General features: G+C 35.6%; 1 protein-coding gene across 2 annotated transcripts in view; it reads left to right on the top strand.

Moving 5' to 3' along the window:
* Positions 1-14,487, top strand: part of LOC149841399 (myosin-11-like) — a 32,742-nt gene that overhangs the window by 876 nt on the left and 17,379 nt on the right. The window contains exons 2-19 of one of the 2 annotated variants that reach the window (XM_090003811.1): positions 6,657-6,782; positions 7,600-7,743; positions 7,894-8,039; positions 8,138-8,294; positions 8,473-8,531; positions 8,869-9,028; positions 9,566-9,715; positions 9,826-9,962; positions 10,069-10,215; positions 10,354-10,455; positions 10,545-10,602; positions 10,676-10,777; positions 11,622-11,659; positions 11,857-11,983; positions 12,067-12,237; positions 12,347-12,478; positions 12,591-12,700; positions 12,937-12,994. In XM_090003811.1, coding sequence (XP_089859937.1) covers positions 6,657-6,782; positions 7,600-7,743; positions 7,894-8,039; positions 8,138-8,294; positions 8,473-8,531; positions 8,869-9,028; positions 9,566-9,715; positions 9,826-9,962; positions 10,069-10,215; positions 10,354-10,455; positions 10,545-10,602; positions 10,676-10,777; positions 11,622-11,659; positions 11,857-11,983; positions 12,067-12,237; positions 12,347-12,478; positions 12,591-12,700; positions 12,937-12,994 — 2,124 coding nt within the window. Of the gene's footprint in view, positions 1-6,656; positions 6,783-7,599; positions 7,744-7,893; positions 8,040-8,137; positions 8,295-8,472; positions 8,532-8,868; positions 9,029-9,565; positions 9,716-9,825; positions 9,963-10,068; positions 10,216-10,353; positions 10,456-10,544; positions 10,603-10,675; positions 10,778-11,621; positions 11,660-11,856; positions 11,984-12,066; positions 12,238-12,346; positions 12,479-12,590; positions 12,701-12,936; positions 12,995-14,487 lie in introns of those variants that run through there. The other variant, XM_090003812.1, reaches the window with a different exon arrangement.

The following is a 14,487-nucleotide window of genomic DNA, read 5'->3' as shown; positions in this document are numbered from 1 at the left end:
ATGTTTTATATGCACTTAGTGCTTTTGTTGTTGCCCTTTATTGGCTATTGTATTGTAAGCCCTTAGTGGCATTGGTTTGTGCTTGTGCACTTTTGTGATTATGATCTTGTAAGCTCTTAGTGGCATTGTTTTTGCATTTTTCTTTATTTCATTACAGAAGCTACATAAGTTGGCTAAAAAATAATGTCTCGTAAAATAACCTGCAAATTGGTGTAACAATTGTAAAGCTTCAACGGATTTTCTATGACTACACACTTTGAATTTCCTGATGCAATTCTCAACTCTTCCTCAGTCCAATCATATTTGGAATATCTAAAATGTAATACTAGTGTGTTCAGAGAGTAAGAAGTGCTTGGATTAGAAAACAACTAAAGAAACTTCCATGCTACACATCGTATTATGTGACATTGTCTTGCTCACTGGAAAGGAAATATTTAAAATTTCAAATATAGCCAAATGTGTTTTCTTGAAATTATCATCAACAATATACCTGTCCATTCTATTATATGGTCTCCTTTATGGTTTAGAACCAATCTGATGAGAAAGGCACCTTCTATCATATGTGGTAATGTTTATTTGTAAAACAATATAATCATCAAGGTGTTTAGGCTCCTGACTATTCGAAGTAGACCAGAAAGGCACCTTCTATCGTATTGACAAGGCTCCTTCACCAAGAAGGGTTCTTATGATGTTTGCCATAGAAAACTTTTTCTTCGAACAATGAAGTTTATAATGAAAAAGTGAGACTCCAATATCAATTGTTAAATCCCGATATGGCAAAACACCCAAGAGGGGGGAGGGAATTGGATATAAAATCTTTTTACTTTTGACAAAGATAAATAATGAAAAATTAAATAAACACTAAAAGCACGATACATAGTTTATAAAGGTTCGGCTAACCCCGACCTACGTCCTCTTAGCAGTGAGCTCAATCCACTAAATCACTAGCTTAACAATGCTAGTTACCCCTATAATTGTTTCACACTACTTGTGAAACATCAATCATGAGCTTTCTCGGCTCACCGTAGCTCAACCCTAGAGCTACTACAAGAAATGATTGAAATAAATCACTCTTTACACAATACAAAGTTTAAACACAATGTAGGTCAAGGGTGATTGAAACCCAATATACAAAGCCCTAAAAGATTCCAAAACAATAGTGAGAAATTGAAAAGATCATTGTTAGAAAGCTTTGGAATGCTTGAGAGATGAAGCTGGATGAGTTTAAGGTTATAGATATGATTTCAACCTTTCTAATGTTGTCTTCCATTATCATTTTATAGCTGAGGATGAGATAGATCTGTTGGAGAGACATTGGGGACAAAAACCACCTTTTACAATGGTTATATGATTGTTAAAATCTGCATGTTACACCTTGGAATCGACTATGAACCTTCCAGAGGTCGACTCTTTCTCCCCGAGGGTCGACTCTTTAAGTCGACTCTTCCTTCTTGAGGGTTGACTCTCTTAGTGCCCAATCAAGATATATGCATTCGTTGTCTAAGGGTCGACTCTTCTTTTATAAGGGTCAACACTTTGATGCACAGTAAGAGAGTGTGCATTCAGTTATCTGAGGGTCGACTCTTCCTTGATGGAGGGTTGATTGAGACTTGATATTTACACTCCTTCAGGAGTCGACTCTTTGGTTTAAGTGTCAACTCTTTTATGCTTTTATATGATACTTTGAAAATTAATTCTGAAGCTATTCAATGATCGACTCTTCTTCATTATAAGCATGTGTACATCTCAATAAATTTTCATTGCAATTGAGTGATCTTTTAGCACTTTTGAGAAAATTTATACAATTGAAATTTGATTCTTAAAATAATGTGAGTAAGATTAAATCCTTGCACACATAAGGTTCAATAATTAGTTCTTGGAGAGTTTTGTAATCATTAAAATCAGTCTAGAAACTCAACAAAGATCAACTTTCTAACACTTTAGACTGTTTGTCTATCTAATTCACAGTTTGAATATTATAGGAAAAATGCCACAATACACTAGGTAACGACCTTGTGTGAGCAAGCTGACACAGTGCATCGACAAGTATGATACTTGTCATTACCTATCGACACAGGTTTGTGTCGAGAGGTGTGATACTTGTCAACACAATGTGTCATCCAACATTCTTTTAAGAGCGGGAATGCATGGGGGGGTACTGAAAAAATTTTATTTATTATTTTTCTTTTAATTAAATAAATACAAATAAAAGTTTATGTCTTATTATGTTGAGATACTATAGAATCAATCTAAGAAAATTATCTCAATTAAATGAAGAGTAAGTTGGGTAAAAAGATGGATAAGGAAAATGAGATTGGAAGATGCAAATCCAATAAAAAACAATTATTCAGGATTCAATAACCCTCTCAAAAATGAGTATTTATGCCTATTTATTTTGTTGCGGCATGGCTGAGTGGTAAGGTGGGGGATTGCAAATCCTTTATAAATAGCCCCCTCACCCCCATTTGCTTTCATTCTTCAAAAAATCGCATCTCCTCCTCTAAGTCCCTTTGGTTGCCCCTTTTAGAAATTGTCCCCTCAAAAAATGTGTTTCTTTAAAAATCAGTGGATTTCTGGATCTTGGGTGGGGAAACTCCCTTTGTTCCCAAATTTCTCTCTCTCTCTACTCGAAGTGCTGCCCAACCTACACAACCTTCGACTTACGAGGAGGGGATCCCGAGGTAATTTTATATTTCCTTTTCAATTTTCATTAATAATTTCTTGCATTCTTGGGAATCTTTTTCACAGGATTTCAATTTATTTTTCCAAGAAACATCTTTTTATTTTATTTTTTAATCTATACTCGGAAAAACCTATTTTCCCACTAGGCCACCACACAAACGCTCTAGAGACGTTGCTACCATGTTGTATCGTCATGAGGAAGGGGCTAGGGTTTTCAAGATACGTGAGTAAGCTTTTCTTCCCCTCTCTTATACTTTATTTTCCTACTTTCTTTAATTTTCTTAAGAAATTTAGATTGTTTATATATGTTTTAATTGAGAACACACATTTTTTGGATTGGGTTTTGCTTTGGTGGGTTCATCATCCAGGCTTATTTCACAAGTGCACTTTCTAAGGTTCAAGAAAGCTCAATAAAGAATTTTCCCAAGCAAAGATATCAACCTTTGAGTCATCCCTTGCCACTTGAAAAATGAAATACTCAATCTCTCTGATCAAGCAAATCCCATCACCATTTGAAAACATAGGCGAGTCTTACAAAATCTTTTTTTTTTAAATCTATTTAAATCTTGGTTGGTGAATTTTCCCATCAACAAGGAGATTTTGAAAAATATCATTTTTTTTGGCAAAAATGTCTGGAAGATCTCAACTATTTTTCTAAAAAAATTATAAATATATGAAAAATAAAAAACACTGCAAAGTGTAATATCAATTAATTTGTCAATATACTAAAACACTAAACAGAAAAAAAAGGATTAACTCTAAAGAACCAATTTTTGCATATCTTTCTTTTTTAGTTTATTCTTTTCTTTTAATCTCTTCATTTTTTTTTCTTTTTCACAGATGGAGGGTGGTAGGAGGGGGCTACCAGACGGTGACCCTTCTCCTTTCATTGTCAATAGAGACTCCTATTACTCTGCCTTTCGGTAGATAGGCATTTAGAAAGGCATTTTTATTGCACATTTATTGATAATTGCACGAAAAAAATGTGAGATTTTAAGTATAGGTATATATTTTTTTAAAATCTCAGGTTTTAAGGGAGCGTTTACTTATCACGGAATAGGTTGTCGTGGCATCCCTTCTGTGGATTCCTTTGCCCCAGAAACTGAATCGGACCCCACGAAAAACGTTTCTTCTGAAAAGGTGGGGTCCAACGTGTAAAATGGCACATCCGTCAAGGTGTTTCCACGATGCCATGTTTGTTTTGACATTGTGGGCTCCGTGGAAACGCATGCCCATCGATGCGTTTCCGTGAAAAACTCAGATTTTCCGTGACATGCAAACGCCCCTTCAATGTGAAAGGTTCGAGAATAATAAAATTCTTGTTTTTTTCAAGAGAAAAAAAAACTCGAGATCTGCGACTCTGATTGAAAGCATGATTTTGGTTTCCCCACAAGCAAATGGGAAGCATGCACGTGTCAGGTGCTTTTTATTGCACATTTATTGATAATTATACAAAAAATGAGAGATTTTGAGTGCAGGTGTTTTGTTTTAACTCGGGTTTTAAACGTGAAAGTTTAGAGAATAATAAAATTCCTGTTTTTTTCACGAGAAAAAAAAACGCCAAGATCTGTGACTACGATTGAAAGCATGCTTTTGATTTCCACTCAAACAAATAGGAAGCTTGCACGTATCAAGTGTATATGCTTTTATTTGATCATTTCATTTTCACCCTCACAAATGTGTTCAACATGATGCATTTACTAAGAAATGCACTTTTCTTTGAAAGGCAAGCTGGGGTTAGACATACACCTACCTACCAGTTATACAACTATACCATTGAATTTTGAACCTGCAAAGTTTCAACACAAGGTGATGTGCACTAGCTGCTTCTACCATACTAACCGCTCCTGCCAGACAAGCGGAGCTCCGGTTGGTAAAAAAAAAATGCAGTTTTGATTGGAGCGAAGTAAAAAAAACATGATTTTATCAATCATAAAACTTCGAGTCCTAATAGACTCGCACCGACACTCAACAAGCACAATAATCATGGTTTAAGCTGCTTATTTGTACCATATAAATTGTTTTGGGATGAAGGCCTAGTTGTTGTTGTTGTATTTGTACCATATCAATTCATGCCCTTCTCTCATATCTGAAAATAACGTATTATTTATACTTCAAATCACGTATTATTTATAGAAGACATATCCTAGTTACTCCATTAAGCACATCATTTATTTTTTCAAATTTCTATTGCAAAAATGACTCGTAATGAAACAGGAGCCCGATTCGTCAGAGTGCATGAGAGACCGATTCAATTTCTGGATCAATTTCAACAACATTTGCGAAACACAAATGAATACATGAAACAAAAGGATTAAATGAAAAGTTAACAAAAATTTAATATTTTTTTTCATTGCACGTGGCGTGATGCAAACGGCGTAGCCAAGAAGCGAGCGGCCCGCCCGCCCGCCCGTTCGTTTGCCGCGAAAACCAACAACCGTTAACGTTGGTCTCTCTCTCTCTCTGAGCATCATCGGCCTTCCTAAATATTCTTGCGAAAGAAAGAAGGAAAGAAGGAGAAAAAAACCCGCCGACTCTCTCTCCCCACCACCAGAATGCTCTCTTCTCTCTCCTCTGTGTCTATCTCCCTCTCTCCTCCCTCCATTCCCATTGTGTTTCAACTCCACCCAGACACAAAGGCAACCATCTCTCTCTCTCTCTTATTTTGTACGGTTTATTGTCACTGGAGGACAAATGCGCGTCGCGTATGGGACGTAACAGCTGTGCCTGCATCGTACGGAGACCAAACGGGGTAATGCCGCAATACCCACAACGGGAATCCCCACAGGGTTGCCGGAATTTACGCAATTCCGCCGGAGAAACCGACGCGCGGAATCGCGACGTTGATTCCGCTTCTTTCAGATTCCAATTCACAAGATGGGGCGGTTCCCATTTATATTTTTTAGCCCTTCCTTTTTTTTTTTAGAATTCATTTGTTAGTTTCTTTGATGTTTGATTAGGATTGAGGTGCCCTCAACGTAGACAGATACAGATACATACCAAGGTCATCTCTCTCTCTCTCTCTCTCTCTCTCTCTCTCTCTCTCTCTCTCTTAGGAGGTGTTTGGATGTCCCTACTTATTCAGAAAAGTGAGATAAGCTGGGAAATTGGCAATGCCGATTACAATTCAAATTTCCAACTTATCCAGAATTTCAAGATAAATGGATGCATCCAAACACCCCATTAATCGTTTTTTTTTCTCCTTAATTCAGCGTTTGCATTGACATAGTTTCAATTTGTTATGGTTCCTTTGGGTACAGGGTGAAGGGGCAACATGGACAAGGCACGTACCACTGTAAGCTTGGTTATTTTATTTAATGTACTGTTCGGTTTTTTTTTTTTGGCTTTCTTTGATAGTTGTAATCACATTTTATATTTTTGCATTGATGATGAAACTATAAGGAGCAGTTTTAATTACATTTAGTTTTTCTAACTTATTACGTGAGGATTACCGATGTGTAGATCATGTCGAGAAATAGAATGCCAGTTTTTCTTTTCTTTTTTTTCCGGATGCAGCTGTGTTTGGATTCATACATGGCTACTAATTTGCGTAGTTTTTTTTATAGTGGTCATAATTTTAAGGGATTTCCCTTTCCCTGATTTTAATGGAGAAACCTTCTGGTTTGGGCTTGAGTATCAAATGCAGCTGGCAATTAGGACGGGTTTACGTACTCTAGAGCTTCTGGATCAGGATTGGCTGCAGTAGCTTCGTGCCCACCCTATTATTGCTGAAACTTTAGAAATTTTGAGGCATAGACTAGCTAAATAGGAAATCCTTGCAAAATAAGAGAAAACAATATATATATATATATATATATATATATATATATATATATATAATGTTTGTCCCTTTGTCTTATAGCATACATACAGAAACACACAAGTTGTTTTTCTTTTTTTCCCTGAAGGTCGTTTGAGATTTACAAGGATAAGTTTTCTTATTGGTTTCTTTGAAACCTTTTATACTTCAGGAGACTCCAGTGAATATCATTGTTGGTTCTCAAGTGTGGATTGAAGACCCAAAGGAAGCTTGGATTAATGGTCAAGTTGTTCAAATAAACGGTGACAATATAACTGTTCAGGCCTCTAATGGGGCAACGGTACGTAATTTACTCTCTCTCTCTCTCTCTCTCTCTCTCTCTCTCTCTCTCTCTCTCTATATATATATATATATATATATATATATATATATATATATATATATATATATATATATATAGACATACACACACTCACGAAATAAGATAGAACTAGTTCTGATAATTAAAAAAATGTTGAAGAAATTCAATTTTTTTCATTTTTCACAAATTAAGGGGATTAAGTTTGAAGGATGATTTGGTGGATGACAAGCAAATGATAAAGAAAAAAACTGGTGGAAATGAAAAGCAAAGATAAGCAAGTATATAACTCATCTTCATATTGACATCTTTCCTGCCAATGATTGTACTCTGTTAGTTTGTCATAAATGCAGTTCGAGAGAAAATAGGGAGCGGATGGTTGCAATAGCAAAGAATCGGAACACGCCAAACTTTTGTAGTAGATTTCAATTTTGACTCAACAATTTCCAGTTTGGTTGTTTAAAAACAAAAAAACTGAATGACGGTTGTGGTTCCAAATATAGCCCTATAACAAAAAGAGTAATGAAAGTTGTCAAGGGACATAAATGACAAAAAATCCCTGCACGGTATACACATTGGTTGCTAATTACATTCATGGGATCCTTTTATTTTGCATGCATTAGCTTTTTCAACTCTGAGTTTCATTCTCGTATTCAAACTATATAATGTTGGCAAACATTGTGACTAGTAATGCATTTAAGTTGCCTTGAGTTTCAAGTTAGAGTAATTACTGCAGATTACACTATGATATCTATTTGACATTTTTATTACGTGTTGATTTCATGTCTAAATTGTACAGGTGGTTACACATTTGTCGAAGGCATTCCCAAAGGACATGGAAGCTCCACCTGGTGGAGTTGATGACATGACAAAGCTCTCTTATTTGCATGAGCCTGGAGTTTTGCAAAATTTAGCTGCTAGATATGAACTTAATGAAATCTATGTGAGCTATCACCAGTTTAGATTTATATATTGGTTATGCTTCTTTTTTTTTAATTGTCATGAACACTTACAAGTTATAGCTCAAAGTTCAGTTAATTACATGCTTGACTGAATCACCCAAAGAGTTTCTGACATTATGCTGCCATGGCAGACTTATACTGGAAGTATTCTGATTGCAATTAATCCATTTCAAAGGCTACCTCATTTGTATGACACCCACATGATGGAACAGTATAGAGGGGCACCTCTTGGAGACTTGAGTCCTCATGTTTTTGCTGTTGCAGATGCTGCATACAGGTGATCTCAGTTTCTTTCATTGATGCATTGGTGTACGTTTTTTGTTTCTTTTCATGTTAGATTCAATATCTCTGATGATAGATGTATTTTAAGTTTAGGGCAATGATGAATGAAGGGAAAAACAATTCTATTTTGGTTAGTGGAGAAAGTGGCGCTGGTAAAACTGAAACCACAAAAATGCTCATGCGTTATCTTGCATTTTTGGGCGGACGAGCTGCCACAGAAGGAAGCACAGTAGAACAACAAGTTCTAGAGGTAAGATGAGCAAAAATGAATCTGTTGATATTTGGAAAATGAATGCTTGTTTTAACCACAAATAGAAAAGAAAATAGATTCTTTCCTTCACTGTTCTTTCCATAAAAATTTAATTGAAGCTTAAAGCAGCTATTTCTTGAGCTTATCTGTGATTTCATTCTAACTAATATGGTTGCAGTCAAATCCAGTGCTTGAAGCATTTGGCAATGCCAAAACTGTTAGAAATAACAATTCCAGGTTAGGTGCTATCTGGCCTTTAGTTTGAAGTCTGTTTATTGAATGCTGACTTGCAGCTTCCTGTGGATTAAGAGGTCCTTGCCACAGTGATTAGAAGTTCATTCATTAGAAGTCCTTTTGGACCATCCATTTGGAACGTATTGTTGACTGAACATGGCAATGCCATTCATTTGGACAATCAATATGAACAAATGAATGGTCCATAAGGACTTCAAACCAATGGTTTAATATATCAGTGAAGCAAATCTTGGTCTCAAAGTTCATGTTTAGTTACACAAGTCATGCATGGGGAATCCAGTGTATTTATCAACATACAACATTTTATTTTTTGTTGCAGTCGATTTGGTAAATTTGTTGAGATACAATTTGACAAGAGTGGAAGGATTTCTGGAGCTGCTATCAGAACTTACCTTCTTGAAAGGTCTCGTGTTTGCCAAATTTCAGACCCTGAACGGAACTATCATTGCTTTTACCGACTTTGTGCTGCACCCTCAGAGGTTAGAATATATCATCTATGGTAATGATCAGTTATAAGACTTTGCATTGTTGCCTCATAAGGTGCTAGGATTATTGGTTTTCATGACATAAGTTTTCTGCATCATCTTTAAATGGAGATATTTTGAATCTATCCAGCTTTTGTGGTATGTGTGTGTGTGTGTGGTTGTGTGACTGGTGCATGCAAACATGTGAGCTGTGCTCAAACCAAAATTTTAATAAGTTCTTGGTTTTTTTCTCCATCATGTTGCATTAACGTAAAGTTTTCCTGATATTTTTTGGAAAGTTGATTTTCTTAAATTTCCATAAATGAATATTTACATTGAAAAATCCAATTACAAACATTTAAATTTCACACATGAACTTTTGCCCTTTAAATTTCAGATATACTTATGTAAGATTGCACTCTATGAATTGTAACTGATGGTATCTCTAGAATTTCAGATATACTGATGTAAGATTGAACTCTATGATTATAACTTTATAAGTGATTAATATCTTTGGTAATTGATTTAAAAATACTTTTGTAAACATTACAGGTCATTGAGAAGTATAAGTTGGGGAATCCTAAATCTTTTCATTATCTTAACCAATCTAACTGCTATGAACTTGCTGGTGTAAGTGATGCACTTGATTACCTCGCCACAAGGAGAGCTATGGATATTGTTGGGATCAGTGAGAAAGACCAGGTATTGGTGCTTCCAATGAAGAACAATCTGTTGTTTTATGTGAAAGTTTGCACGGAGATAAACTTAGAAAAACAGCTTTCTGAAAATCTTCTGATGCAAGTTTTCTCCAGGATGCAATTTTCAGAGTAATTGCGGCCATCCTCCATCTTGGTAATATTGTTTTTGCTAAAGGAAAGGAAATTGACTCTTCAGTCCTGAAAGATGACAATGCTAGGTTTCATCTCAATATGACAGCTGAACTACTGATGTATGCCTCTTATTTATCAAACCTTGTTTGTTTTGATTGTCTCTTGGTTTGTGTTGTCTGTCTATAACACAACCATTTGCTTCATTTTTGTTTATTTCACTTTCAGGTGTGATCCCCAGGCCCTGGAAAATGCATTGTGTAAACGTGTGATGGTAACTCCAGAAGAAGTTATCACGAGGACTCTTGACCCTCTTGGAGCAGCTACTAGCAGAGATGGTTTAGCCAAGACAATATATTCTCGCTTGTTTGACTGGTATGTTCTACCATGACTTCAAAACTTTTTAACTGATTGTTATCTGCTCTTATTTTTAAGATGCTAAAAATCACTTGCAATCATGCAAGTTGTAGTAATTTAGGCATTAGGATAATTGTGTAATAGATGAAACTTCAGGCTGGTGGACAAGATTAATTTTTCAATCGGGCAAGATCCAAATTCCAAGCACCTGATCGGAGTCCTTGATATCTATGGTTTTGAAAGCTTTAAATTCAACAGGTAACTTAAGTCATCAGATATGCTATTTTATGTGTTGAAAAATTGCTTTTTGTTAATATATTGAAACCTTGTTATTCCATGTTCCACAGTTTTGAGCAGTTCTGTATTAATTTTACAAATGAGAAGCTGCAGCAACATTTCAACCAGGTGAACAGGGTTTTTCTTTGTATGCTATTAAATTGGCTTTACACTTGAACTGACTTGACTATGAACTATTCAGCATGTATTCAAGATGGAGCAGGAGGAATACAAAAAGGAAGAAATTAATTGGAGTTACATAGAGTTTGTTGATAATCAAGATGTCCTTGACCTAATTGAGAAGGTTTTTTTTTGTTTCAATTTTCCTTCCATATAGAATTATTGACTGTTTTAATGTGGGATTTACTGCAGGAGGATGTAATTTGCAATTACATTTACTTTTCATTTCTCTAAATGTCTTCCATGTGATATATGTTCATATATTTGGATGTTAAAAGCTTTTGGAATAAATGTATCTTAATGGTTTTAATTATTTCAAAGTTTAATAGTCTTAACACACTCATATGATGCATCATAGACAGAACAAAAGCACCAAAGGCGTAACCTTTGCCATTCCAGGTCTCTTATAATTTGCTCTTTACATTTCATTTTAATTATCTCGTCATTCTTATCTCAAATAGCTGATGTAGATTAAAATGCTGAAATTCCAATCTTAATATTGTAAACATGCTTTAGAAGAAAAAGAAACAACACATCAGAAGAGACTGCTTACCTGAACAATTCAAAAGAAAATAAAGGAGGCCAAATTTATGCCACTGGATGATGGATTTATGACAACTGCACAATCAATTTTATTTACCTTTTCTATATTATTATTTTTGAACTGGAAGTTGGATATGGAGTAGGTCTAAATAGGCATAGTATATGAACACAAACAAACTGAATCTTGGACCTTATGTATAATCTTCTGATGTCCGCTGTTATGTTTCTTAAAAACTAATGAGGGAGCTTCTTCAATTTCTTGATCCTGTTTTTGACCTCTTGTTGCAAAGCTGGTTGATGAATGAATAACCCTGTAGACTTGTTTTATACTGCAATTTATAGGATCAAGTTTGTATATGTATCTCTTAAACTAGGCATTTCCCTCTTCCCTAGATATACTTTTGACTTCAATTTATCTTTTGCAGAAACCTGGCGGTGTTGTAGCCCTTCTGGATGAAGCATGGTATTTTTACTCTTTCTCCACAAAGTTCCACCTCATTTTCCCTGTCATTTATAGTAGAATTAGTATTAAACTTTTCCTGTACAATTCTTTTGGTACAAAACTGTAGCCTGTTATCTGGTCCCAAGTTAGTTGGTTTTATGGTTGGTCGTACATTAAAATTTTCATGATTCCCTTACACTTTGTTTTTCATGTTTCAGCATGTTTCCAAAGTCTACACATGAGACATTTGCTCAAAAGCTCTATCAGACATTTAAAACCAACAAACGCTTTGCCAAACCAAAGCTATCACAAACTGATTTTACAATTTCTCACTATGCTGGTGAGGTGAGATTCTGTTGTCTTTAGACCCTCATAATCAAAGCTGTGACTGCATGTCAAGGGATGCAACTGTTTTTATGTTTTTTCAGGTTACATATCAAGCTGACCAGTTTCTTGACAAAAACAAAGATTATGTGGTAGCTGAGCATCAAGACCTATTGAGTGCTTCCAAATGTCCTTTTGTTGCAGCACTTTTTCCTCCAGTCCGTCAGGAATCAAGCAAAACTTCAAAATTTTCATCTATTGGTTCAAGATTCAAGGTTCCACATTTCCTTATATGCTACATTTTGGAGGATTTGAAAAACTCTGTCCTTCATCTTTTCATTTGTGAACATTTGAAAGCATATAGCTGTTGTATTTTTTGTGCAGTTGCAATTGCAGTCTCTGATGGAGACTCTAAACTCAACAGAACCACATTACATCCGCTGTGTAAAGCCAAACAATCTTCTGAAACCTACTATCTTTGAAAATTCTAACGTCATCCAACAATTACGTTGTGGGGTGAGTACTTTTGGAACTAATTTTACCTTATTCATGATTTAAGTGTAACAACATCATGTTTTCCTTCATTATGGGAACTAGTACATCAATACTCATCTGAGTGTCTGTGCAGGGTGTTCTAGAAGCAATTAGAATCAGTTGTGCTGGATATCCTACTCGCCGAACATTCTATGAATTTCTTCACCGGTTTGGACTTCTTGCTCCAGAAGTTTTGGAAGGAAAGTAAGTATTCCATATCAGGTTGCATTTGACAGTCTCTCTCACCATGCATACATGCATACATGCATGCATGCATGCATACATGCATACATGCATACATACATACATACATACATACATACATACATACATACATACATACATACATACATACATACATACATACATACATACATGCATACATACATACATACATACATACATACATACTCTGTTCTAATGTCTGCAGTTTCATACAGCTATGATGAAAAAATTGCTTGTCAGAAGCTTCTGCAGAAGGGGTTAAAAGGGTTTCAGGTATTCTTTTAGCTGTTCATTTTCAAGTCTGTGCTTGCAAACAATTGCACATTTTTTCATGACATTCATGAAACTATAACTATGGGAGAATATCTGTATTGTATTCGTGAACATGGACATAAGCCTGCAGTATGGAATGTCAATAATAGCCAAATTACCTAATTTCAAATTAAATGTTGCTAGAAAATAAGGGTTTATTTTTGTCCTTTCTTTGGTTTCTCTCATGTTTTGACTGCTAATCTACACAAGCTGCATATGTTCATTGTATAGAGGCTACTTTTGTCTTTGTACCCATTCTTAAAAGCTATATCACACGGACTCTTCTAACAGGGCACCACACCCGCGTCGCACCCGTGTGGGTGCGACACTTGAACACAACTTCCTTTGTGTTAGGTGAAGTCAACCACACTGAGGTCCATTTCTATCCAAAAGTAGATTCAGTTAACCCTAATCAAGTCCATTTTTATCTATATTATATATATAAATACATAAATGCACACAAATACACTTAGTGTTAACTTAAAACTGTTAAAAAAATTATATATACTCCCTACACCCCCGCACCCAAGTTTTTTAAAGTGCCGCATCGCGGCATCCTCACCCGCATCCGCACCTGCACCTATGTGACATAGCTTAAAAGTAATAGAAAAGGAAGGGGCCAGATCATAACCCCTAATCCCTCTTCTTTCTCTTCATTCTCTTCATTTCCTATCCTTTGATTCTCCTCTCTTATTTTCTTCCTTTTCCCTCTTTTATTTTCTGGGTTCTTGATGCATGAAGATGTAAGCCTGGGCAGGAAACAAGTATCTATATGACATGTTGCTGACAATATGTACCTAGAAAACTACCACTTTGAACATTAAATTCTCGAGGGATCAAAAGTAACCATAATGATAAATATTATGAAGTTGTTGAGAAATTAAGTTGCATTAGTGGGTGTATTATATTGATGCCTTTCTGGCTAGAAAATGATCTGAAACTGTATGATAATCCTAGTTGCTAGATCAGGAATGAGAATTGTGAAGCAGTACAGAAATCGGAAGGAAGCGGTCATTCAAATTTTTAGAGCATTTGGGAAGCGAGAAGTGGAAACGGGAGAAGAAAGTAGGAAGTGTTATGGGAATCATTTAGGAAGCGATTCTCAGTCCAATTTGCTTGGATCAGGAGTTCGACATGATTCATGGAGAAACACTAACTCAATTTTGTGTAGGCATATCCAAGTCAGTCACAGTTTCTAATTGGTTGTCTTTATTAAATTGATATCCAGAGTGAATGATAGGGGTCAGATTTATCCATGAAGACTGGGTGTCTTATTTGGATCTGACCAGTTGACTGCTGTAGCATAGTTCAATAGTGTCATTTCTGTATTTAGTTCTTGGTGTTAAATTAGCTTGTTTTCAAATCAGTGTACGATATATGGTGTGTATCTTACGATACACCCCTGTATCTTACTATATGCCTTGATACAGGGCATATCTTATGATATGCAGTCA

Source organism: Nuphar pumila, chromosome 4 (assembly GCF_984573655.1).
Source record: "Nuphar pumila chromosome 4, dmNupPumi1.hap1.1, whole genome shotgun sequence".
In the NCBI taxonomy this organism is placed as follows: Eukaryota; Viridiplantae; Streptophyta; class Magnoliopsida; order Nymphaeales; family Nymphaeaceae; genus Nuphar; species Nuphar pumila.
The sequence above is the reverse complement of the archived record's forward strand: the minus strand, read 5'-3'. Positions and strand labels throughout refer to the sequence as shown.